This window comes from Fulmarus glacialis, unplaced genomic scaffold, assembly GCF_000690835.1.
Source record: "Fulmarus glacialis isolate BGI_N327 unplaced genomic scaffold, ASM69083v1 scaffold34804, whole genome shotgun sequence".
NCBI lineage: Eukaryota > Metazoa > Chordata > Aves > Procellariiformes > Procellariidae > Fulmarus > Fulmarus glacialis.
In genome coordinates this window covers 2,220-29,067 of record NW_009206725.1, presented here as the reverse complement: position 1 = coordinate 29,067, position 26,848 = coordinate 2,220, and the positions used below count along the sequence as shown (strand labels likewise).

The following is a 26,848-nucleotide window of genomic DNA, read 5'->3' as shown; positions in this document are numbered from 1 at the left end:
TTCTTACGATTCCTGTGTTCAACCCATATCTTCTCATTTCATATAAACAGTTCATAAGTTCCCAGTTCCGTGTACCACCTTCCAGCCTTTCTCAAAACCTCACCACTTGAAACAGCGATTCAGAGAAGATAAGCATAATTATTGTGTTTGGTTGTTCTTTTCAAAGTTAATCACTAGTATGCAGCAGTGAAATGAGGGATGAAGAAGCATTGCGTTACACAGGCAACGCGTGAAGCGATTTTCTTGCTGTGCACATGTACGCTTTGCTTCACAGAAAAAAGGACACTTATCTGTGATTATGTCAGTGTTGGTGATGCTGAGGTTCCTTCCTTCATCAGCATTGTCTGGTGACCGGGGGAGGTTCACAAGTGTGAATTCATGCCTTTATCAAAACTACAGTCAGGACTTTTCAGCAAGTCCGTATCGCTGAGGTTACAACGCCAGTGATAACTCCAGAGGTCCCAGTCTACATAGGTTGTATGGTTGGAGTTTTTCACTGGCTAGCAGCAGAGAAATTTTAGCTGTGGGTTGAGCAGATGCTGAATGCTTGAATGTGCATCTGTGCAATGAGGGGTTTTTTGCATGTTAGTGTTTGTTTTGACAAGGAAGGATTTCAGGCAGGAAAAAAAACCCAGTTGTTTCTTGTGTATTTTGATCATGAAGCTTGGAAAGCAAAGGAACAAATGCTGCCAGCACTGTGAAAGGTTGAAGTGAAGAGAATGATGCAGAGATCTTAAAAGCCACTGAGTTACTGTATGGCAGAGGAAGAAATCCAGAGATCCTTTTAACCGTGTGCGATGGAATATGTGAGGTTTCCATTGATAGGCTTCATGTCATTTTCTTCTTGGATTCTAAATTATTTGTAAGTATCTCTTAGGAATTTGAAAGGGGCATGGTGACTTAGCCTGACTTAATTTACCAGATTTTATAAAACTGGAGTTTTAAAGCACAGATGGCAATAAAGAACATGATGTCTGTTCACACTTGTACTCTAGCTCAATGGAGAAATGCAGAGATTAAGTTGCAGTCTGAAAGTGTGTCCTGTGCTCTTATGACCTTAGAATCGAGGTGAGGTTTCCTGGCAATTTATGTTGATCTGAACCAGGGCGGCTGCTGCTGCCTTACTCCTGCTCTGGTACCTGGCTCACAGCTCTAGAACTTGCTTGTAGCATTATTTCTTTTTGCTGATAAATGAACTTGGAGATTTGAAGTGGTTGCTTGCTTTTATTTAGACTTTACTAACTACATAAAAGTGCTTGTCAGTGTAGTAGTTCTGTAAAATTTATGAAGTATGGCTATGTACACACTATTTTAAAATAATTTTTATGATTTTATTTATATTATAGTGTGGATTATTATGGTTTTTGATGTAACTGCACTGTACAAGGACTATTTCCAGCGTTATGGATTTGTAGATACTGCTTTCTATGCCATCAACATAACTACGCCAGCGAGGCTTAAGCATGTATGTGCAGTGGGTTTGTGTTAAAGGTCTTGTAAAAGTATAATTACAGATATTCTCAGTGGTAATGCAAATGCAACTGTATCAGTTTCAGCAGTTAAATTTCTCCAAACATTGCATTGACAAATCCTTAAGTTATATGGATGTTTAGTCCTGGTTTTCCTAGTCTTTTTCAATCTAGGTGAATATATATGAACCCAGGCTTTCATAAATTACTTGAGAATACTTTTGCCGCTGACATCTATAAGATATGTCCCATAAATAGGTGCTTTATTTGCATATTCTCATCTAATCCTAGTGATGGCTATATTTCTCTGGTTACGTTTTGTCATAAGTGAGGATAAAATGTATGAGATCAGATTGATAAAATATATGAGATCAGATTGCTAAAAGCGCAAACCAGTAGCTGAGAGAATCTGACAGGTGATTTTTTTTTTTCAGTATGGGCAAAAGGAGCAATGACATTGGACAGTAAGCCATTGAGTATATTAGGTGCCGCTCACTTTTCGGATTAAGTTTAATACTTACAGTTTAAGATGTACATTTTTAATATTTGAGAGCTTGTCCTTCTGTTACTAGGTTTGGACTAAGTCTTTGTTGTTTTCTGTAACCTCTAGCATCAATATATAGCAATAGTTCCTTATATTTTTATAAAGTAAAGAGTTTGATAGGATGACAATATAACACATGCTCAGAATATAGTATGATACTGTGCTGAATTCTGTATTGCTCTTTTGTCTTTAATAGCTGTATTAATGTTCCCTTTAAAAGGTGTTATTATGCCAATATCTAAAGTAAATTAAATTACAGCCTTTTGGTAGTGTTGTACAAAACAGCTTCATTTAATTTTACTTTATTTAACGTACTGTTTTCTGGCTTGGTATTGTTGAAGAGCACAAACTAATGCCATTGTTTGTGGTTTATTTCAGCTTTGTCCAAAGTTCTTGCATACCAACTCTACCAGTCACACCTGGCCTTTCAGTGCAATTGCAGAACTTATAGGTAAGTGGATCAACAGCTTGCCTGAGTACTTTTGACTTTGATTGTCATACTTCTTTCTTGTTGTAAAACTTTCTTCCTTCGGGTGGGGGAAGGAATTGATCCTGTTGTTACCATTCAGAATCTTACATCTTTTTTTTTTTTTTTTTGGTACAGTCAGATTGACTTTTTTCTTTCTTAACAGCATACATACTACCTGACATCCATTGCAGGGGCCTTGTAGGATTTGCCGGTTTCTTTTTACTGAATTTATTAAGGATTGCCAAATATAGAAGACTGTGGGACCAAGTGAATTCCTTCTCTGCTAGTCCACCAAATGCAAGCCTACTGCTTTTTGCTGTTCCCAGGCCCAGAGAATAGTAAGGCTGAGTGCACATTCCAAAGATGTGCATCCACACTTGGATCCTGTACAGACACAGCTGGCCACGCACGGATCAGCACAGACAGGAGGACAGTAACTTTGCAAGAACCCACATAAACACAAGCAATGCTCAAAACATGAACAGCACAAATGGCCTTATCCTATTCCTGCTTCCTGGCTAACCAGGTTTAAAGTTCATCAGCGGCGCATATGCGTACTTTCGCTCACTTATCACTCATGCTTACCCACGTCCCTGGGTGTTTCGCCGAGACCTGGGAGTCCTTTGAGTACCTGTGTCCGGGGCTTGTTACCGGTCTCTGGGTTAGACCTTGGATCTCAATGGTTGCCAGTTTCTTCCAACTTGTTGGCTTGTCCAACTTGAAGTTTGCTAGCAGAAGAAATGCATGTGGGCCCACAATGAGAATAGAGAGCATAGTCACTCAGGAAATAATTAAAACTAGTGTTTAGTAAGAAGGTACAACAGGATAGCACAGGGTCCAATCATACAAGCATACTGACCAGCAGCCAGCTTGCACACAATCAGCCTATGTTATTTGCCCCGTCCCAGCCCATTATACCATTCTTCTCCCATCCACTTTGACCTTTCCCTTTTCTTCAGTGCTTCCTCAAAACACCCAATAGTAATTTTTGCACATTGTCACAATACCCCTCAAACATTCTAATTTTCTTCTTCTGGGTTACCAAGTTTCTGGCTGAACATGGTCAGGGTTATACTTGAGTGGTTCCTTGTAATGGTCCATCCATCAGTGTCCTAAGAGTTCTGCTCTTTGTTATTGTCTCTGTCATCTGCTATTAGCTAGGGCTTGTGTATCTGTTTAATTTACTAGCTCCTGTTGATCGTCTTGCCTTTGATTTTGAACAGCCATTAACTGGTATCTTCAGAGTTGCTTGTTTCCTGAGTTAGGGAATGATTAGCAGACTTTCTTTAACTGGTTCCTCAAAATAAAGGTGTAGTTTGGAAAGACTTGCCAAGCTTATCTAGCAGTTTGCTGCTGCCAAAGGGAGCATCTCTTCTAGTCACACATTCCTTCGCTTCCTGTGCATGAGTTCTGCTGTTGCTATTCCAGAAAATTAACCTAGCAGAAGAAAGTAGGAATTTTTTCAGCTAGATAAGGCCAGAGCTGTCACAAAGAAGGAAACCAGAACCACATGCCTGCAGGAAGGGCTGGCTGTTTGGAGGGTAACAAAATATTAAGTCATTTCAGCTGTTTTATCACCCCATGCCATACCTGGCTGGAATGATAATAGACGTGCTGTGCAAGGCATGCAAACTTGTCTTCTTCCTTTGCCTCTGGTTTGTCATATGTGTTACTTTAACAAAGCTTCAAAAGCATAGTTGCAACATATTGGTTGTAAAGGCTTCTAGTTAGTCATGTTGATTTAAATAAGTTTTGTAATATGTCTTTCGCAGGCTACATAAGGCTATACCATATGCCAAATATAAAATAATACAAATAGGGTTACATTGTGGAGGTCTGAATTTTAGTTTATGCGAACTTATCTAAAACAGTAATGGTCTGTATGCTAAAATTTGCCTTTTAAGCTCTAGTCCCTCCTGTCATTTTTTTGCTGGTTATATTGCTGGCTTCTCCTATTAGTCCTGAGTCAGATTAAATTTAGGTGAACTGATGGTGATACGTGGAAGAGGGTAAATGGGACATCTAGAGAGAGTTGGTGAGCTAGCAAATCAGAAGACTTGTACAAAGTATGGTCTTAGAAGAATACTTGCAAACTTTCAATTGTACTTGAAATGTCCTCTTTTGTTGATGCTGAAATATATTTTATGAACTTTTTCACTGTGGACGTAGTTTGTACTTTATGCTTATAGAAAGCAAGCTATCAAGCTGTGATTCCTTCCTGTAGGCTGCAGTGTTGGCTTGAGTTGTTTGTTTATGGCCCTCAGTAGAACCTGCAAAACAGGCAGTGAGGCAGGGACACTGCCTCCTGCTGTGCCGTCACATCCCACCCCTCCTCCGTATGCTTTCCCCCCTCACAAATTCCATGAGTAGCACAGTGCTGGGAAAGGGGGGAAAAGAGATGCAAGAAAGTGGTGGTAGGGCGGATGAGATTTAAACCAGCTTTGCTGCCAAGAAATGTTTGTGGAGCCATGGTTTCTTTCACTTGCAGTAGCAATGCTGCAAGCTTTTTCAAATCCTGTAAATAGAAAATTTAGTTTAAGGCATTTTGTGCTTCCCTTCTGTGAAAGTCATACCTTCTTAGATTTGAACAACTTGCATTAGCAAAATACATATTTGTGACACTCAGCTCAGTTAATATGGAAGTGATGTGGTAGCAGAGAAGCAATAATTTTTTCACCTAAATCTCCTGCACCTGTGGAGTCAAAATTCTAGATTTCACAAAACTGTCTGGGATTCAGGGAGTTGGGCTTCAGTTGGGCTTTTTTTGCTTGCCTTTTTTTAGTGTCTCAAATTTGATTATCTGAAGTTGTGATAGTATTTCAAATCTGATTTCCCAATGAAAAAGCCCGCAGGCCCGCAGCAGGTAAGATGCTGTTGCAGCCATGTATATTGGTGATGTGTCATTGTCTGCATTGCGGGCGATAACCTAGCCTCTTGAGAGCCAGTCAGAAGAGATGTTTGTGTGGCTGGGAGAAAGTACGTATTGCAACAGCTGCTTGGGAGACAGGAAACGAAAGTAGAAACTTACCTTGGTTTCGTTTTCTATTCTCACATTTGAGCTGCTCATCTCCACCTAAATTTTTGCCTCTGCTGGCACCTGTAATAGCTGGGAAATTGTGTGTTGTTTTCAGGCAAGGTTTGCCAGGTTTTGATGCAGCTGTTTCATTTAATGTTTTGATTTAGTGTTGTCATCTATAAAGAAGATAGTATTTTAGGAGACTTAGGTTTTAGTGTAACATTTACTTTATTAAAAACTATGGCTTCTTGCTTCTGTGCAAAAGTTGACTAATATTCAGTGACTTAGCGGAGAAATCTATATCTGTGCTAGCACAAAATTTCTGCAACTATATTACACACTTAACTGCAGAGCTGAAAAATGGCCACAATTATAGAGCTCCATTAGTTTAGCATGTGACTCTTCAGGGTCATAGGTCCACGATTAGGGAACTATGTTAAGCTGCCATATTCACCAAATAAACATATGTGCAAGCGTAGCACGATAATAAAGTTAGGGACAGCTATTCCATATAGCTGTTTGGCAGTGTTGCAAGACTCTTAACATTCGGCAGATTGATTATATATGTATTCCTGTTAGATAAGGCTCTGTTGCGTGCTACAAATGGATTTATGTAACTTTGGAAGAGTTACTATCTGACATCTTCACTGGAATCAAACGCTTTAAAATATGTTCACACTTAAACTGTTAAATTTTTACTTTTTAGTATCCCACCCTTGTTTGCTTTCTTTCTCTTCAGATAATGCCTATGATCCAGATGTGAGCGCTAAACAGATATGGATAGACAAAACGGTGATAAACAACAATATATGCTTGACGTTCACTGATAATGGAAATGGTATGAACTCAGAGAAGCTGCACAAAATGCTAAGGTGGATAACCTCTTTTGCAATTTTTTTCTTGTAAAAATTCCAGTTCTGTTACTGCTCAGCTTATTCCTTTTTCTCATATGTAATCAACTAATTTTGTTCATAAACTTAACATTTCTGAAAGTGAGCAATTATTCCAAGTGAGACTCTAGAATAGACAGATGCTAGTAAAACTTTCACACAACTTTGTCAGTGTTTTTTTATCTCATAATTTCCTTTTACCCTTTCTGTCAACCTTCCCATTTAACTTTCCATGCAGTGGTTGTGCTGTGTAAACTCTTCGTAGTGCTCTTTAGTGGAGCTAAGGAGAGTTTAATATTTTTTTTTTATTTAAGATTGCTTTAGTTTAAGTTAGCAAGCAAGGCAAAAAGGGAGATTCAGTTCAAACCCTCTGGAGTACTGAAAATAGAAGGTACTGTAGAAAACTTAAGGGAATGATAATTATATTGATGTGGTTTGTCTATTTACCTTTAAATATTCTGTAGGGTTTGAACCGATCTTTCTGCAACATTTGTTTCTACAGTTAGCAAAGAGGTTGCCGTTCAATTGCTCTTTTAGTATGAAAGATTGCTCTGCCTGCAGATAAATCTCTGGGTTTAAACGTGAGCAAGCTTGAATTCAAACTTATTTTTCTTTTCTGTTAGATACCATAATTAATAGCTTGCTTGCTAAATTCTGTGTTCCATATACAGTTACCTGTTTTACTTTAAATGTAATGTGTAGTTACTAATGGAAAATTTGTAGATCACACGTTTTCAAGCACGTGGAGAGGGAAAAAACACTTTAGGGGCTTTTCTTATTATTTATTGTGAAGCCACAGGATAACTATTAAAATCCCGTAAGAATGCTTATTGCATAATTCCAGGCAGATGATATTTCTTTTCCATACTTAAAAATGCAATTAAATTCCCCTGAATTCTTGCAGTGTGGTTTTAGCGATGTTATACGAGTAACTTTCAGGATTTGCTTAACTGTACATTGTTTAATTGTACAGTAGTCCGTGATCTCTAAAACGAGATTAACTCGTGTTTAAGTTTAATTTGATAAGTCTTGCATGCGTCTTTTGGGTTTTCAAATTTTATAGGGCTTTTTACACTCTTCTAACGTTTTCATATGTTTCAGCTTCGGCTTCAGTGAGAAATCTGTGATGAATGGCCGTGTTCCAGTGGGACTGTATGGAAATGGGTTTAAATCAGGGTCCATGCGCCTGGGAAAAGATGCAATAGTCTTCACCAAGAATGGAGAAACCCTGAGTGTGGGCCTGTTATCTCAGACTTTCCTTGAAGTCACAAAAGCAGAACATGTCATGGTTCCTATAGTGACATTCAACAACCAACATATCCTTTCAACAATTTCTGAATGAAAAGTTGTGGGTACGTGCAAAATTTGATGATAGTATCAGTAAAGGAAATCTCCTTGTCTAGTCTTATGGATACCCAAAATAAATTGTAAGATGCAAGGAAGGCTATAATTTGTTAAAGCCTTTAAATTTGTAGGAGCTCTGAGATGTGGAATGAGAACCTGTGAAGTGAGTACAGGATACTGTTGCAGAAGCTTCCTCAGAAGTCTTCTGAAAGCTTACTTCATTCAAAGTTACTCTCCTTAACATAATGCTTACGGCAGATAAGTGATCCAACAGAATCCAAAAACAGCCTGAAGGCCATCTTAACACATTCTTTATTTTCTACGGAGGAGAAATTACTGGCAGAGCTAGATGCTATAATAGGCAAAAAAGGAACAAGAATTATTATTTGGAATCTTAGAAGGTAAGATGAAGTCCGGTCTCTTACATCTCTCATTTAGTTTATGTTATCTTTCAGTGTATGCAAACATGCAAGGGTTTTTTGTAGAATAATTGCAAAAGACTGTGGGCAGTTAGCTGTAACTGGGAAACTAGACTCAAACTCGCATGATTGAAGGGCTGTGATGTTGCATGAGAATTGTTGCTAATATCTCAAGTAACAAAACAGAAGGAAGGAGAATGTAAAGGACTTCATATTTTCCTTTGATAAGATACTGTTGCTTTTGCAAGAGGGCAACTGAAATAGATAAATTTTAAATTTGTTATTTCAGACCTATGAAATGATGATTGCAAAAATTAAATCAAAAATATTTGCATATACAGGCAAGTATTACTGGCTTTTTAAGTTTGGAGTCAGCAGTGCTTTTCTAGAGGGGTCTAGACCTTTCTAAACTTTTAAACTGTCTATCATAAAATAAATAGAAATCGAAGTAAATAAATAGTTGTGTGTATTTATCTTACTTATCTGCTTGCCTCTGTGGGATTGTTCATGGCAATATAGATTTCCAGCCTTTTCTAGCTTTGACTTGTGTGTTGCTTTTTTTTTTTTAAACAGCTGTTGCTGTAGCAGTGGCAGATGGGTGTCATCACTTCCCACCTTCTTTCCCTTTCCTTTCCATCTTTGCTGCCTTATTAGCAGGGAACCTGTCTGATGGTCTGTCCAGAAAAGCTTTAGCATGCCTTTAACTGTGATGGCACTAATTGGTTGGGAAGATGTTGTCTTGAACTATGTTCTTAAGTGTTTAGTTTGCTGTTTAATTTTAAGTACCTGAAATAACAAGGTATCCATAGGAAGCAATTTTGAACTGTTTCAGTCCTGTGGATTTGGCAAGAAACTAGCTTGTTTTTCAGTTTCTTATCTTTATTGCTGCCCATCAGAAACATGGCGGGGGAAAGGGGAAACTACACCTGGATGAGTATAGATTAAATGTTTCAGGGCAAAAAAGATCTTGGTCAATTATAGCAGGTGAAAACTTTGGAGGTTTTTTATTTCATTAATTTCTTGTGAGTATTAGAGCCCTGAATCACTTTTAGCTTAGGAGATTTTAATACAAGAAAGCTGGAGGTAACAAATGTATTACTAATTCTGGTTGTTTTCCCTTGCCGCCTGCTCCATAAGAAAAACAAACTTCACCTCCTTTACGCTTCAGAAACTAATTTGCATTGCCCAGGTAGACTTTCATTTATTTTTAGGTATGAACATTTTTAGGAATGTGCATCACTTCATTGCTTAAGCAAAAGAAAATACAGTGAACTCAGCTGACTGAGCAGGATAACTTTCATGTTCTGAATTTTGGAGTGTATTCATGGGAAGTTGTGGGAGAGAACACTTTTGGGGGACTTCATGTTTTTTCTACTATGTTGTAATCAAATCTACTTAAAAAAAAAAAAACCACAACCAGAGCTGTTTCAGTATTAAGACTTTATTTCTGGAATATTTATGCCAACTATAATATATCTCAATGTTGTGCAAAGGTACTGCCAGTATACTGCAGTGTATACATCTGGTGAGTGGTGCCATAAGAAATTGTGATAATTATTGAGTTGGAAAGCTGTGATGTCATTTTTGCAGCATTAAAAATCTTAGGAAGGCAATTTGTAGTGTTTAGAAACTTTGCATTTAGGAGTGTGTGTCTTGGTCCATCCAGAATTTAAAGCTGATACTGACTGCTTTTATTTTTCAAGTGGGACCTGTTTAGAATTAAGTTAGAATTCATGAATGTCTCACTTGCTATCACTTCTCTTGTATTTCTTGGGTATCAGAAAGAAAGTGGTAAACTTTATTCACTTTAAATGTGAATTTTAGCAAATCTGTGAAGAAAACCCCCATGGCTCCAAGGAATTCCCTTTCTCTTGCATCTTTGTGATACCTCCTGAGTCCACCACAATATCTTACCTGTTTTTTTTTTTTTTCCCATAATTAGTATTTTTTTTTTAATCTTATTTCTTAGAGATAAAAATGAAAAAACAGAGTTTGACTTTGACAAGGATAAATATGACATCAGAATTCCAGAAGACTTAGATGAAACAGGCAAAAGAGGATATAAAAAACAAGAGAGACTGGACCAGATTGTTCCAGAAAGTGACTACTCACTGCGAGTATGTATAACACTTTTTAAAATTTTTTTTTTTATTTTTGGAAGCTGGAGGGTGTATGTTTTTGTTTTAATATAATGTACTATACTACAGAAGTGTTGATTGGGGGGAGGACAAATGTCAGAATTTAAATGTTAGGGCAATATGTCAACATTAATTTTGAAAATTGAAGGTGGAATGTATTTGTGAACTTGCGTAAACATTTGCTGTTTATTTAGAAGAAAATTACTGGGTTTTATGTAGTCTTGCAAATAACTTTTTTGCTGTTAAATGTAGCCATCATTATCCACTAAGGAGTAAGAAGGAAATGCAATCAGTAGCTTCAGAAAATAAATAGGGGTGGGTGGGTGTGGTTGTCAGCAGAATAAACTTTCCATTGTAGTGCAGGTATACATGCATATAGTACTGATGCTATGCTCATGTGGATCTTTTAAAACAGGTTTTGGTTTGGCAAAGTGTCGTTTCTAGATTTGAAAAAGAGGTAGAGGAAGCAGCTCTGTTGTTTGAATACATGCATGCCGAAAGGCACAAGGCTTTTCTGTAGGGTAATTGATACAACCGTTATCTCCACTATTGATTCATAAGCTTTGAAGGCTGCTTTTTGTAAGAAAGTGCATCTGAAATTACTAGGTGTTCTGGGCACTTCTTGTGGATAATACTCAAAGTATTATTCCAATTGAACTAAAACCTTCAATTATTCTAAGACTTGCTGAAGTTCCTATATCCACTTTAATTATTAGAAGTTGTAAAATATAATGATAAATGAAATGCAAATTAAAATTCATAGAGCTACACGTTTATGAGAAGATTGCATAACTATTATCAAGCTATGATAATATGCAGTCGCTTAGAACAAAGTTAACACACTTGCTTTTGTTTGTAGTTAAAGTTTGTAGTAGAATTTTTAGACTCTCAATAGGGGATAAGAAAGAGGGTTGTGTGTTTGAGAGCTCTTTTGTTGGTAAAACTGCATCTTCAGACACCTGGTTAACTTGTAATGTTCATAAAAGTTGTCCTTCAATTGCTGTTCATTTAATTTGTGATTATGTGTATGCTTATTATGCACACTTGCATTTCCTATTTTTCTGGATTACAGCTGGAAAAAAATCACATTTCATAAAATTTAATTAAAACTTGAGTTTGTCTTCCTAAACATAATGTGTATCGTAAAATATTCATATCTTGAGGTTTTGGTGTTTTTTTAATAACAGGAGTTACTGTGTGTTTTGTAGGCTTATTGCAGTATTTTGTATCTGAAGCCAACAATGCAGATCATTCTGCGAGGACAAAAAGTGAAAACACAGCTGGTTTCCAAAAGCCTTGCCTTCATTGAACGCGATATATATAGGCCAAAATTTTTGAATGTATCCTTTGCTAATATTTACATCATTGCACACTGAATTTAATGATGTGACTTTTCATGTAAGCTGTCTGGATTCTGCTGAGTATGTTGCAGTTATACTCATGTGACTTTTTGTTTGTTTGTTTTTTGTTGTTTTTTTTTTTGTAAAGACATACTGAAGGAATTATCTCAATATAAAAAAAGAAAGTTCCAGGACCCAGTTTAAAATGAACACTCAGAGTAACTACATTTTTGTGTTACATGAGATTAACCAGATTTTTCCTTAATATCTGGTAAAAGGCTAAAACAGTAAGAATTACTTTTGGATTTAACTGCAGAAACAAAGATCATTATGGAATAATGATGTACCATAAAAACAGACTCATCAAAGCTTATGAAAGAGTCGGCTGTCAGTTAAAGGTAAGAAACTAAAGCTCAAAAATATTTTAACATCCTTAGAAATAATTTTCAGTCAAACACTGATTTTAAAAAAGAATACAGATGGAAACTAGAATATCGATGTATCCTTTATAAAACCACCTTTTTTAATTTGTGCAGCAGTTAAAACAACTGCATACAATTTTTAATGGTTTTTTCGAAACTAAGCTTGATACACAAAATACGGGCCTGAACATATCTTTCAGGACAAAAAGATGGATGGAACAGAAGATTTATTTATTTATTTATTTATTTATTTAGGGAGTTTGTGTCAAGAATTTTTTGTTTTTTGTTTTTTTTTTTTTTTGCAGAGGAGTCGTAAGCCAGAAAATTGTTTTTACCTAGTATATATAGCTTATAATTACATCTGACAAACTCTTGCAGTATTGGCATAGAATATATGTTGGTTTTCCTGATAGATCTTAATTTCTTACAGGCAAACAACATGGGTGTTGGTGTAGTTGGGATTATTGAATGCAACTTCCTAAAACCAACTCATAACAAACAAGATTTTGACTACACAAATGAATACAGGTAAATGTATATTTTTATGTAGACTTTCTATTGAATAGTGTTCACTGTGAAATACTTGACGATAAAGGCTTCTTCTTTAAGAATAAAAGCTTATGTCCTATCATTAAACTGCGTGACTGTTCTGAACAGTAGGGGTGGGATGTTTACATTTACCCTGGTTATACTGTTTTCATTGTGAAGTCTAGAGTATCATACTCATCATTTTAAAGCAAGTGCCCTAAAAGTGGTTGGTTGCAATTCTGCCCCTCACTGATTGTAAAATGAGCACAGAATAATTCACTGAGATCTGGATATTTTTATGGCACACAACTAAAATTGTGATATATGAATCCCACACTATTAACTTTTTTCATAACAATTTTTGTTTGGCCCTTTTTTGGAAAGGCTTTGTTGGATATTTTTGAGCCCTTCTTTTCAATTTCTGTCTTAAGAGTGGACTTGAATGCCCTCAAATCCTCTGCTACCTGATAGAGCATTTAAAATACCTGACATCCTGAAGGCAGCAGTGATTTGGGACATTCAGTTTTTATTTCTAACTCAGGGTTGCCACTCTTTCACATATCTGCATCCATCCCATCAGTCAGCATCTAGTGTGATATTTCCTGTAGTTAAACTGTGAACCAGACTGGGAATCTAGTCTGACTTAAAATTTTCAGAGATGATAATTGTTTTTAAGCCAGGTGAATTTCCTAGTCTGTTTACACTGCTCTGCTGAGAATCAGTTGTTCTGGCATTGTGGAAGGAGGCATGTGGGGGAGGAAGGGTTAGAGGGGATGAGTTACCTAAGCAGTTTTCAGGCTGAGGTATAAAAACTGTCCAGGGAAAATTTCCTGAATACAAACCTCGAGAATTGTTCCACTCTATTACTCACTTTCCTTTCATGATGACAAGGCTATTTTCTGTTTTCTGCGCTGCTTTGTGTTAAGGGGTATTAGGAGCAGATACCTCCTCCAGCAGCTCTGTCCCAGGACTCCCTCCTGCCCAGCCACTGGAGCCCAGCCTGGTGACCCAGGGATTCTGCCCAGGCTGAGGGACGCAACTGCCACTTTCCTGTTTGCAGGTTCAACCAGTAGCAGAGCTGAGCACGTGTCCCAGGGGCACACACAGAGGACACTGACGTGGCTGGTTACACAGCTGCCACAGACAAAGTGCACCTACATATAGGACTCGCATAAAACATAAACAGCCAAGTCATAGAATCGTAGAATCATAGATTCTATGATATAGGACTCATAAAACAGCCAAGTCCCCTTCCTCCTTTTCAGCTGGTAGAGATAGAAGCTCACTAGTGAAGGCAAGCACATGACACTCTAGGTTGACAAGCACGTATACATTTGTGGATCCCTTGAGTACTGGCACAGCCCCTCTGCCTGGATCCTAGGCCCTCTTACCCGCTTCATAGGTCCTCTACACGCTGCCTAGTGCAGTTTGATGTTCGCTAGTAAATATGTGTGCACTCACACACTTGTACCACGGACATGCCATATTTGCTGCCATATTTGCAAGTCCCCCTGGGTATACCAGCACAAACCCTTGCCTGCCTGGTACCCCTGCCTGGACCTGGGGCCTCCTTATTCACTGCTGAGTCCAGTTTGGAGTTTGCTAGCAAATCTGCCACCATGCTCCATGCACACCAGGACACCAGGACCAGGGAAGATGCAGACACTCATCCCATTTGCAAGTCCCCCTGGGTATACCAGCACAAACCCTTGCCTGCCTGGTACCCCTGCCTGGACCTGGGGCCTCCTTATTCACTGCTGAGTCCAGTTTGGAGTTTGCTAGCAAATACACGTGCATGCTCCATGCACACCAGGACCAGGGAAGATGCAGACACTCATCCCCCAGCAGCCAGCACCAGGCACATGGGCTGTGACCCACAGTCTTGCTCCAGCTGCCAGCGCTGAGCCCCTCACTCATGCTGGTCCACTGCAGGAGCTAGCTTTTGGGGGACACACCCTTCCTGCCCCAGTGAGTGGCAGCTGAGACCCCGACTTGTTCCAGTAGCTGACACCACACACCTGGTCTTGACTCCAGGAGCTGGCACCAAATCCACACACACAGCTCTCGCCAGTAGCTGGTGCTTAGTCCTTGCCATACACATGGGATAGAGAATGAGATGATGTAGAGAGTTAAGAAAATATTAAATAAGAAGATACAAGAAGGTAGGACAGACTGTGGTGATCAGGTACAGGGCTCAGCCAGACAACTGTACTGACCGAACCTGTTTTACATGCAACCAGCTCCTTTTATACCCTTTTCTATCTACCCTCCTTTTTGTTCCTCCCTGCTCCTCCTTCCCCATGCATGTTGCCTCATCAGTTGGCATAGTTCCACTGACGTCTCCAAACATCCTGGACCCTCAGGTTTGCATCCTTATCAGTTGCAAAATCTGAGTTTGCCTGCAGTTTCTTGATAGCCTGTCAATTAGTGTGACTGACCAGGTTTGTTTCTGGTTGTTGTCTTTGTTAATGCTAATTGGTCAGGTTTTATGACTCTCTGTGTTTGTCTCCTTCCCTTTCCTTATCCTCCCAACTGAAAAAATAAACATTCTTACACTCCACATATCCCTACCAGTTAGCGTGACTGACCAGGTTTGTTCTTATCACTACCTCCCTTGTCAGTCAGGTTTGTCTGTGTATGTTTTTGTTTATGGCTCCTTTGACCATATGCCCTTAAAGGAGCAGGCACTTCCTTTCTGTGTGCCCTAAGGCTTGCTTTCAATGTGGACTTAAAAATTTAGGGTATTGACTTGCAAACATAGGTGGGGTAAACTTTGGCAGGAGAAGTAATTACCTTTTTCAAGCTGCATGTTTTGCCCTTCAACCAGTTGTGGTTCAGCTTCCACTGGCAATGTGAACTGTCCACAATGCCTTTCCTGCATTGCTGATTTATAGGCAGCTCTGTATATAAAGTTAACCCAGAAACCACACCAGAGTGCTGTAATAAACAGAGCTGTTAACTGCAGCAATCGAGGGGCTATAGCAAGATAAATCTGGTCGTTCATGCTGTTGAAACAGCAGCCCTCCGGAGGAGGAGCAGCAAGTCTGATAGCTGCTACAGCCACTAAGATTCAATCTGCCTATATCTTTAAATGGTACCCACAGTTTGTGCTGCTCTTTGCAGTGATATTGCCAGCTTTAAGCAGTTCCCATGTTTCTACCACCATTGTGCTAGCAGAGCTGTTAATGAGAACACATGGTAAAGCAAATCAGGGAATTGGTCAAACTGGAAAATATCTCTTGTTAGTTTATTCAATACAGATGTTCCCTGAACCATTTCCTGTGCAGTGGCGCTAACAGTTCCCTTGGCAGAGAGGGAGGAATTAGGAACCGCTGTAGGATAGTCATTTGTGTTGACCAAGATTTGCACTGTTCCCACAGGCTGGCACAGTGAGCATTGAATGCTTTTTACTGTTTCTTTTTAAAAACACTTGTAATGTGGGCATAGAGATACTACAGTTGAAAGATCTTTTATAAAGGTTTTTCCACAAAGAGTGCTACAGGTTTTCAAAAGGTAACTTTCCAGCCCAGAACAGAAACATGAAATTGATGCTGTAACTTCATGATCAGCGTAAGCTGACCTGCCCTTCTTCCCTCTCCAGAAGAAAGATGTGATCCCATCCATGCATTGCTACTCATTTCTGCCCTTGTGGTACTTCCTTTTTTTGACACAGAAATTCATTACTTGGGTTCAGAGGTGATCTAGATCAAAACTCTCTAGGTCAGATTAGTTCACTGCACAAACATTTGTGTTAGTTCAAGGGACGGGGCGGTGTAGGTGTTGGAATAAGCCAGGCAGGGAGGGACTGACTTTCAGGCTTTGGTTACCCAGCCACTTTACTCTGATGTAAATTCAGCATGCTGACAAGAGGCAGTCTTACCTCTACCTCACCTGTGGGGCTTGTTATTCTTCCGCACCACTCCCTCCTGTGTGTGCCAGCTCTAGTAATCATTGAGCTGCATGATGAGCCCTGATCAGGAAACTAATCCAGCTAAAAATTAACCTAGGGTAAGACTGGCCTGCTCCTTTTAGCAGCATGTAGACTTTATACTACATTAATGTGATAATATGTTTGCAATCTCCATGTAGTATTGTTGTACATCAACTTAGAGTAGTCATGAACCTGCAGTAATGGATGTACAGAAACATCAGCCAAATACACAGCTTGGTACTGGATTGACAGAGGTGGTTTTGTACTTGTTTCTTCTATGATTGAGGCTGAACAAGTGAGGTAGCTTCAGGGTCTGCACTGTACATTCACAGCGCTTCTGAATTGAGCACTCTTGATTTCAGTCTTTGTCTGTGCTCCAGCTCATATTTCCAGTAATTTCTTTGCTGACAAACATGACTTCACACAACTCCTAATTTCTAGGGTTTTCTAAAAGCAAAAAGCTTATTGTTGTGCATATAGAAATATTGGAGTGGTTTATACATTTATTCTTTCACTGTAGTTTATAAAGGTTCTTTCTGTGCTAGGATTTGATTATTTAAGGTGGTGTTTTAAAAACTTTTATTTTTAGACTTACAATAGCAGCATTAGGAGAAAAGCTTAATGATTACTGGAATGAAATGAAAACGAAGAAAAACGAAGAATATCCATTAGCTTTGCCAGTTGAGGAGATACAGTGAGTATCACTTCTAAATAGAAGAATTTTACATACTGTTATTACTGTTTTACACTCGCTCATGAAAATGAAATTTTCATGTGAAAGTTCTGATATTTTTTCCTTTACAGAAAACAGCCTGATCAGACGTGGGTACAATGTGATGCATGTCTGAAATGGCGGAAATTGCCAGATGGAATAGAGCACTTGCCAGAAAAGTGGTACTGCTCACTGAACCCTGACCCACAATTCCGGTAAAATTAGATTTTGATGAATATCTGAGTACTGCTTTTAGTTCTTATTTTACCACCTGTTATAAGCATGGATGTTAAGCTCTTTCTGACGCCCTATGTTTTTTTTCCCCTCTCCTTAACTCAGGAATTGTAATGTGCCAGAAGAACCAGAAGATGACGACTTAATACATCCTACGTATGAGAAAACTTACAAGAAAAAGTGAGTACTAGAGACTTTCTTACAAGTGTCTCAACACTAGAAAAGAAATGTGAAAACTAAATGCCCTTTTCTCTCACCTATGGCAACTCTTCTGGGAATAGCCAGAAAATAGTGCCCTGAAATCAAGACTTCATCATAGCAGTGAACAGATGAATAGCACTGTTCTTTTCTCTGTTATTATCATGTTGGCATTACATTCAAATTTCTCTCTTTGACTTAATACCTGTTTGCCCTCCTAAATCAAAATTGGGAAAGTCATAACAAAAGGAGCCTCTCTCATTTAATAACTACTAAGGGGAGCAATGCAGCAATTGATGTTCAAGTACAGTTCTCAAAGAGGGGCATTGTTTCATAGTAGTAAGTGGCATGAGGATAGTTTGGGATGTTAGAGAAGCAAGCTACTAGGGCTGTTAGGAGACTGTCTAGGTAACTATTATTTTCAAGGTCCACACTGAAGCAGCTGAATACCTCAATACATTTATTTAAGAATAAGAGGATTCTTAGCTAAGGTGTATGGGAAAGAACTGACTTGGGTAATTTTAACTAATGCTGGCTAGCATTCTAGAAGTGGGAGTTTTGGTTTTTTTCAATTTTTTAAAATAAGTCTTAATCTGAGAGAGAATTTGTTTGAAGTAAGCTAACTTTAAGCTATACTAGCTTCTAAGTTCATGCAGAAGATTTTAATTCAATAAACCAGAATATGTTCATTAGAACTTTATTGTATCTAGCTGAGATAAGGAGTATTGTGTTTGCTTTTAGATTTTGAGATTGGTTTGGTTTTGTATTGAATTAACATTTTGAATCTAAGCTCTTAATCTTTTTTCCTTGCTGCTGTGCAGAGACAGGGAAAAACTGAAGAAGCGACTAGAGTACAGCCATCAGGTAACTCTTGAAGTTGATAGGAAACTGACTTTGGTAGCAGAGTTGTTTTTGCTGGCAACAATACTACGCAGTTTGATCGAATAGGCTAGGCGTTGAGTTAAGAGTTTGCTTTAGCTAGTAGCCAACTGACTGGTTCAACATCCTGTTTTGTGTTGACGGCTGTACAGGATATGCTCGTTATTAGTAAACAAAAAATCCTCTATCTTTGCTGTCCGATGATCGAATATACACCATTGCTTTCTATGTAGTTCTTAAGAAAGAGTTAGAGAGGGACAAAGCCCTCTCACAAAATAGTACTAGAAAAGATGTCAGTCACGCATACGTGTTTTTATGGCATGACATCTAATTATTGAAAGTGGATTTGTTGTAGAGGGATGTGATGAGGATATGAAAGTAAAGATGCCCTTAAAATTGTGGTGCGGGGTGTGGATGGACAGACTTGCAGTAGCTGTACTTTTGCAAGGAGGCACTCAAATTCAAATTAAATGCACATGGTTGAGTGATAAGAATGTGTGGATTTAACTCAGAATCAAATTTCCTAAGTTTGATTTAGCTTAAGTTGCTTTCAAAGTAAAGTGCTGACCTAAGATCACTCGATTTCTGGAGAAGAGATTTTGCGTGTGCTGGTTTAACCTATATACTTCATTGTATTAATTTTTCTGCCAAGTACAAAAGTAATTTCTAAAAGCAAAGTATTGTTCATTTTAGACAAACTGAATTAATTATGAGCAGCTTTAACAGAGATGGTTGTCCCATACTTTGTGTTTGATCTTCAGACAGAGATACAGCTTGGGAAAAGCTCTTGCCTGAGATTCTACACGGTACTTTAAAATAGCTGTATCTAGAGAAAGAATACTTTTTGACAGCAATAAATCTGAACATGGAGAGGAGTGTGCAGCTGGTGTACAGCATTCAAAGTCCTCTGAGAAATCTGCCAGAAGTCTGTAATTATGATATAGAACTTGCTGTTTTCTAGTATGCTGTATATCTTAAACCAACATGAAGGAAATACTTCACATGCATCCGTAGAGTTTGTGGGGAGGAGTTGTGCAATCATTAAGTTAAGAAAACGGGGGTTTGCAATGTGGAGTCTAGTTAGCCTTTCTTATTGCAAAATACTGAGCCTGGGTTCAAGCAGATCAAGCAGATCCATACATAAGAAATGTCAGTCAGAATTTTAGGTGTTGGCAGATAGTTAGGAGAACTACTTAAACCTATTCTGAAGAATCTACTAACGTCTGTTTCTTTTCATTCTTAACTAATATTATCTTATAGATCAATAATGAAATGTTTTTAAAAACACCTGTTTCTTCAAGTAAAGACTTCAAAACATTCTCAACTGTGAGTGGAAAGGAAGCTGTTCCAAGATCACTTTTACCAGAAACATCAAATGCTTCTGTCAAAAGACCTCTGCTTATTTTAAATAGATCCGTATCTTCACCTCATTCTGATTCTGATAACAGGTTAGTGAACCTGTACAAAGTAGATTCGTATTTATTTCAAAATTAATAACTTGTTAATGAAAATGATGGTGTTGGGTGTAGTCCCATCTTCAGGTGATAGCTGCCAAAATTCATATGTCACTTTTGGCAGTATAGGAAGCAACAGGTTGATTAAAGGTACCTAGAAACCTTGTGAAGTACAAAAGTGAATGCAGAAAAAAATGCTGTGCACTGGCAAGGAAAAGTGCTTAGTGGTTTGTCTGTTTAGGAAAAGACTGTATTGTGTTAACCACACCCCGCAGTATGTTTTTCTTAACCTCTGTTGGTTAAGGAATGGGTGCGGGGGGGGTGTTCCTACAAATACTGAGTCTGGGTCTGTTTCAAAATAATGTGTGAAGGTAATAATTTAGTGTGTGGATGTCAGCCACTTGTTTTTACAGGAAAGGTATTTACTCTGGCTACACATCTTAAAATAATATGGAGACATCCCTTTCTAGTTATTGAGCGGTAGTTTTTAATAGTGCTTATAGAAACACTAAACATAGTTTGAAACAAATGACTTTGCAGTATTTGAGCAATACAATAATCAGTTTAATATTTTGCTTCTCAGTCTTAAACGGAAGACACCTAGTTGTGTGACACCTGTGTCTTTAAAGACACCTCGATTAAATGACAAAACATTCAACAGCCATGATGATGATGATGTCATTATTTTAGAGGAGAGCAGTACCCCAAAGCCTTCAGCAGATTCTGATGTTCCTGTAGTAAAAACTGAATGTATTAATTTGGATCAAGAGGAGAAGCAGAAAGAAAACTATGATGTTGGAGAACCTTGCAGTGCAGCTACTTCAGAATCAAAAAGTGAACAGTTGACCTCAGCGACACAGACAGAGCTCCCAAACTTGGTTGTTAAAAAGGAGGAGGTGGAAGATGACACCGATATTCAAGTTCCCAAGGCAGAGGTGGAAACTAAACAGCACAGTGTTAATGATGTTTTTGAGACATCTGTAGATCTTGGAAATGAACTGAAAAATCAGCTGCAATTATTAAACAAAGAAAAAGAAATGTACCAAAACAAATGTGAAGTATTAACCAAGCAAGTAGAAACATTGGAACAGAGGATTTTAGAAATGAATAATAAGTATGTAAAAAAAGAAATGTGCCATCAGTCAACTGAGACAATTTCTTCATTTGAAGAAGAAAACATTCATGAAAGAAGTTCGGCAGAAGTGACCGTTCTTTATGAACAGGCCTTAGAAGAAATAGCAAAACTAAAGGAACAATGCACTACCCTGCAGAACTTAAAAACTGAATGCAGCAAGTGTGCTGATGGTGAAAATAAGAGCGAGGTAGATGAAATTGCTGTGCAACTGGACGATGTTTTCAGGCAACTGGACAAGTGCAGCATTGAGAGAGACAGATACAAAAGTGAGGTATGTTTGTTAAAACAGTGATACCCTTCAAATTAACAATTTTTTTTTTAATGGGTGTTTCATAGCAGTTCTAGTACACAATGTGTTGTATAGTTCAGTCCACTAAGTAATCAAGCCACCTAAAAGGGGGAAGAAATACTAAATTAGCCTGGAAGCTTCTGGTTTTTTGCTTCCATAGATAGAAATAAGCAAACTTGAGAGAGACTGCAAGGCTGTGAGTGGTCTCACTGCAAGACAAGAGAGACTGAGCAGGCTTAGAGGGAGCACACATACAGTGGTTCAGCTGACAGCTGGCTATTGTAAAGCAGTTTGTCTAGGTTGTCTTGTCATATCTTAAAATCTCACTGAAAAGTTAATTAAAAGCAGTCAACTTAACAAAGTTAAATTATTTAAATTTGTATAAGTTGTCTTTATTTTAATCCACCGCAATTTTATTTGATATATAAAACTATTTTTATTTACTTGCCAGATTGAACTACTAGAAGTGGAAAAAAGTCAAATTGCCTGTCAATGTGAAGAACTCAAAGCAGAAATCGCACAGTTAAAAGCTTCAATTCCACAAGCAGTAGCACGTGCAAATGATTCTACCACCAGTAATGTAGAAGACTCTGTAAATTTTTCTGATGGAGAAAGGTATCAATTTTGTTCTTTCTAGACTATATTTCAAGCAAGATTTTGACTGTATCTGAAACATCTTGATGAAGGTCATGTCTGATAATCATGTAATAAAATGTGATGCTTGGAATTCTTTTCTATTGCCTCTTATGACTCCTAGCTCGGTAACATTTTTTTTTTTAATCAAGTGATTTATTTAAATTATTTTTATGATTTGGGTATTTGTGTGGGCAGGGTTGGCCATTGCACAATAGAATGCCATACTGACACTTCTTAAAATACAAAAAATGTTATATAATTTCTAGACACGACTTGAAGAACAAGGAGAAAGAAAGGAGGCAGGAAAGAGGGTGATCATTAGCTTATGCCGTGTAGATGAACTTCACTTTTATATTCTATTTTTCTTTCTTGGATCAATAGTACTCTACTGAAAAGAGTTTGGGTTTGGCTTTGAAACTTACTTTTCCTGTAAGAACTTCTTGCTGCAGACCAATCCTGTGGACCTAGCTTATGGCCAGAGTGTATCTTTGAACTAAACGAGGGTTTAAACTTACAAATAGAGTGCTTGCAGCTCTCAGTGAGTAGAAATGGCAAACACATAAAAGAAGTACGCATGCCAGATGGAAGCTCAGGAATATAGGCACACTGCCTGGGCATGTAGGATGAAATTGAAAGCCAGAGCTCAGCTGGAGTTAAAACTGGCAAGGCCTGTGGAGGGCAACCAGAAGGGCTTCTGTGAGCACAGTAGCAGCAACAGGAGAACTAAGAAAAATGTGGGCTTGCTGCTCAGTGGGGCAGGTGCTTAGTAGCAAAGGACATGAGGTGCATGAGGCACAAATTACTGAAGTACCCAGTATCTTCTTTACCTTGTTTTTTACTGGTAAGGTCTGACCTCTGGCTGCCCAGCTCCCTTCACTTAGGGAGTGAAGCATTACCTGTAATAAAAGGTGTCTGAATTAAACAAATTCGACGTACACAGGTCCATGGGAGCAGATGAGATGCATCAGAGGGGGCTGGCCAATCGATGGAGAGGTGGCCTTGCGATGATATCTTCAAAAGGTTGTGGCAGTCAATGTTCCTGATGCCTGGAAAAGGCAGTCGTCATGCCCGTATTTAGGACAGGCAGAACTACAGGCTGGTCAGTGTGGCCTCAGTCCCTGGGAAGACCATGGAACAAATCTACCTGGAAGCCACCTGCAGCCCCATAATAGTCAAGGTGATCAGAAACAACCAGCCTGGATTTACTGAGTGCAAATCATACCTTTGCAGCCTCGTTGCCTTTTACAATGAGATGACCAGCTATGTGGACCTTCATTTTAGCAAAGCGTTCAACGTGGGCTGCTATAATATCATGATAGCGAAATTTGTGAGGTTTGGGTAGGAAGACTAGGAAGTGGGTCAAAATTGGCCAGACTGCTGAGCTCATGGATCAATATTGAGGCCAGTAATGGTTAATGCCTTCATTGGCCTAGATGACAGAGCAAAATTAACTCAGTAAATTCACGATGACATCACATTGGAGGGAACCATTGGATACTCTGGAGGGTAGGGCTGCTGTGGAGGGACCTTGACAAATTGGAAGAATGGGCTGAAAGAAACCTCCTGGACATTGAACAAAGGCAACCGCAAAGTTCTGCACCTGTGTTGGAAATACCCCATGCAGCTGAACAAGCTGGAGACTACTCATAGGAAAGCAGCTTGGAAGAAGATGTCCTGTGATGCTGGTGGACTAAAAGTTGCATGTGAGTCAGCAGTGCACTCTTGTGGTGGGAGAACTCAATGCCTACTGGGCTATATTGGCAAGAGTTCAGCCAGCAGTTTGAGGAAAGTGATTCTTCCCTACTATTGGGCATTGTGAGACCAAACATGGAGTATTGTGTCCAGTTTTGGGCTCCCTGGTATATGAATGACACTGGCATATTGGAGCAGGTCTACTGAAGGGCCACCAAGATGGGTGGGGGCCTGGAGCATCTGATATAGAAGGGGAAGCTGAGGGAAATAGCCTTACAAAGTGTGGATTACCTTGAAATCCTATTGCTCTCTTCTGCTGCCTAATGAGAGGGTGTAGAAAAGATGAAGCCAGCTTCTTCTGAAGAGCACAGTGATAGGATGAGAGGCAATAGGCACAAGCTGCAACAAGGGAAATTCTATTTAAGTATTAGAGAAAAAAAGTGTTCACAGCGAGGGTAGTCAAACCCTGAAAAAGGGACCCGGGGAGATTGTGGAATCTCCATCTTTGGAGATTTGCAAAACATAAGAAGGTCCTAAGCAATCTGATCTGAGTTAGCCCTGCTTTGAATGCGCATTGGGGCGAGGAGGGGAGAATGGACTTGGATGATTGCCAGAGACCCCTTTCAATCTAATTTTTTCTGTGGCTAAATCTCCCCTTTATCTGCCAGTGTTTCATTTTCTTACAGCATCTGACTTGTGCTTCCTAAAAGAATTAGCAAACATATGCAGGACTTTTAAGTAACTTCCACCACAAGTCCTATTGGGATATGATGGCACTGTGAAGACTGGCTACTGGAGATGATAAAAGAACTAATGGTAGAAGGAAATGCTGAAGAGAAGGGATGGGTGATCTGGAAGCAATTCGATAAGGAAGAGGACAGAGCAAGGGGATCCAGCAAAGAAAGCAAAAAGAGGAGGCATAGCATTTTCCCTGTCCTGTAACTCTTGCCTTATTTCTTCTTTATATTTTAAAGCCTTTGGACAAACTACTTTCTCGCCTTCTCTTCTTCTCTCTTCTTTTTCTCTTCTTTTGTTCCCATAGGTAGTAGTAGTTTGTGCTTCTAAATGTATAAAAATACTGGGGTTTAATACTGTTTTGAGAAATAAAAAGGTGTTATGGGATAAAGGATTGTGCCAGTGCTTATTTGCTGACTTAAATAAAAGCATTCAGAAATATTTCTGATCTGTTCTGGGAAAGGCTGAATTCAGTTTAGCCCTTAGTAATTGTTTGAAACTGAAGGAATATACACCTTCAAAATTAAAACTCAAGAGGCTCAGCTTTGGAAAAACTGGTAGATTTTGAAATTATCTTGATGCACCTTTAACTGCATCAGTTTTTTGTTTATGGAAGTCATATATGGAGCCTTTCCAGTATAGAGTATTAGTCCAGCTTTGTTAAATAAAGTACTTAGTATTTGAACGTAAAACTTCATCTACATCTGATGATATCTAATTATTTCTTTACAGCCTGAAACTACGCTCTCTTCGAGTGAATGTTGGACAACTTCTGGCTACAATCATGCCTGATCTAGACTTGCAGCAAGTAAATTATGATATTGATGTAGTAGATGAAATTTTAGGACAAGTTGTAGAACAAATGCATGAAATCAGTAGTACTTAATATCTTAAGATTTTAGCAGGCTCTTACTTGATCTTCCATTATAACCTTTGTGTAGGTTCAAAATTGTACATACTGCTTCTTCACTTTATGTATTTGACATAGTTTATCAATAAGTGTATATACTCTATGCGTTTAGATGTTCCCACAGATGCAGTGGGTGTTATCTTGACTTCCTCTTAAAGGAACACTGTCAATATTGACCAACCCTGATGTACTTAATTAAGGATTTTGCTTTTAAAATGTATTTGTAATTAAATTTGCAAATATTTTTATTATTAGGAATCTTAATACTTTTCTACAAAAGCTTTTTCGTTTACTTTTGATCTTATATAAGCATTAATACTTGTAATTATTTCCTCTTCTAAAATCTAAGTAGTGGAATATATTAAAAATGCAAAAAAGAACCTTCCTTGATTTCCTTCTCAGAACAAACCTTAGTAGTGTTGTTGTATACTACAGTATTGTTACATTGCTATCAGCAATGTTGTATGTTGCATTAGTGGGATAGAAATGTAACTAGTAGATGAAAATTTTGGCCATATATGTAATATTTGTGTTTTATTACCAAAAGAAGAAACATTTTTTAAGGGTTTTATCCTGAAAACTGATGATCTTTGACTCCCTTTTGGATTTTTTTGATGTCACTAAAGAACATTATCTGTGCATAGTTTTGCAGCATAAACAACTCCATGAGATATGGCTAGGATATTTCAGCCTTTTCAGTGATGGGAAACCACATGCCTGTTTGTGTCCTGCCCTTGTTACTTGGTTGTTGTTTCCTACGTTCAAGAACCTGTCTGTATTTGAGCGCAGTCAGAGGGATCTTCAGTTCTACCCTATAGTTCCCATTTGAACACAGCGGTGCTGGTTCACAAGTCCAGGTATGTACCAGTACACGGCTTCGATGGCCAGATTTCACACACAGCTCTTGCCTACTTTTTTCCAAGTCAAAGGCAGCTGGTGGAATGGGAAACATGGTGGTGGACCATTGGAGAGAACCAGCTGGAGTGGCATATCCAAGGCTAGGGTAGGATTCCTGGGCAACCTCTACTCTGCATCGAACGCTGCCTCGTGAGACCTGAAGGCCTTTTTTTCAGGGAAGCTCAGTGCTGACCAGGATTGACGTAGAGGTTCTGTGATGTATACAAATGCTTATATATATTAGCTCAAAAAACAAATTGTTGCAGTATTAAACATATAGTCTGCCTTGGAGTCCTTCAGGCTGAGATGCAAGGGTGCTGAGACTCATCTCTGAAACTTACCTTCCTATCGGAATGTACCATGCTGAGTACAAATGGGTCAGACTACGAAATCCTTGATTAACTAGTTGAGTGGAAGTATTTTGAAAAGGAGGCGTGTTTCCTTATCTGTGGTGTTAACAACTACAGGGTGAGCTTAAGCTGAAAATGTTCAAATATAACTTGTTTATGCTGTCTTGAAGTTTAGACGTCTTTTATTATAGGCAAGATAGGGGAGTCCCTCTTCCCC

The 26,848-nt window shown here is 38.6% G+C and overlaps 1 protein-coding gene across 1 annotated transcript; it reads left to right on the top strand.

Moving 5' to 3' along the window:
• Positions 1-762: 762 nt before the first annotated feature.
• Positions 763-26,586, top strand: MORC3 (MORC family CW-type zinc finger 3; the record flags this gene model as incomplete). The annotated part of the gene is made up of 17 exons (XM_009575858.1): positions 763-862; positions 2,392-2,464; positions 6,238-6,370; positions 7,490-7,704; positions 7,986-8,133; positions 10,121-10,268; positions 11,498-11,629; positions 11,908-12,027; positions 12,482-12,579; positions 17,100-17,204; positions 17,315-17,437; positions 17,562-17,636; positions 18,476-18,518; positions 19,794-19,981; positions 20,571-21,393; positions 21,863-22,026; positions 25,207-26,586. Coding segments are annotated over 17 exons (2,842 nt in total), but the record flags the coding sequence as incomplete, so codon positions are not given.
• Between the last annotated feature and the right edge of the window lie 262 nt (positions 26,587-26,848).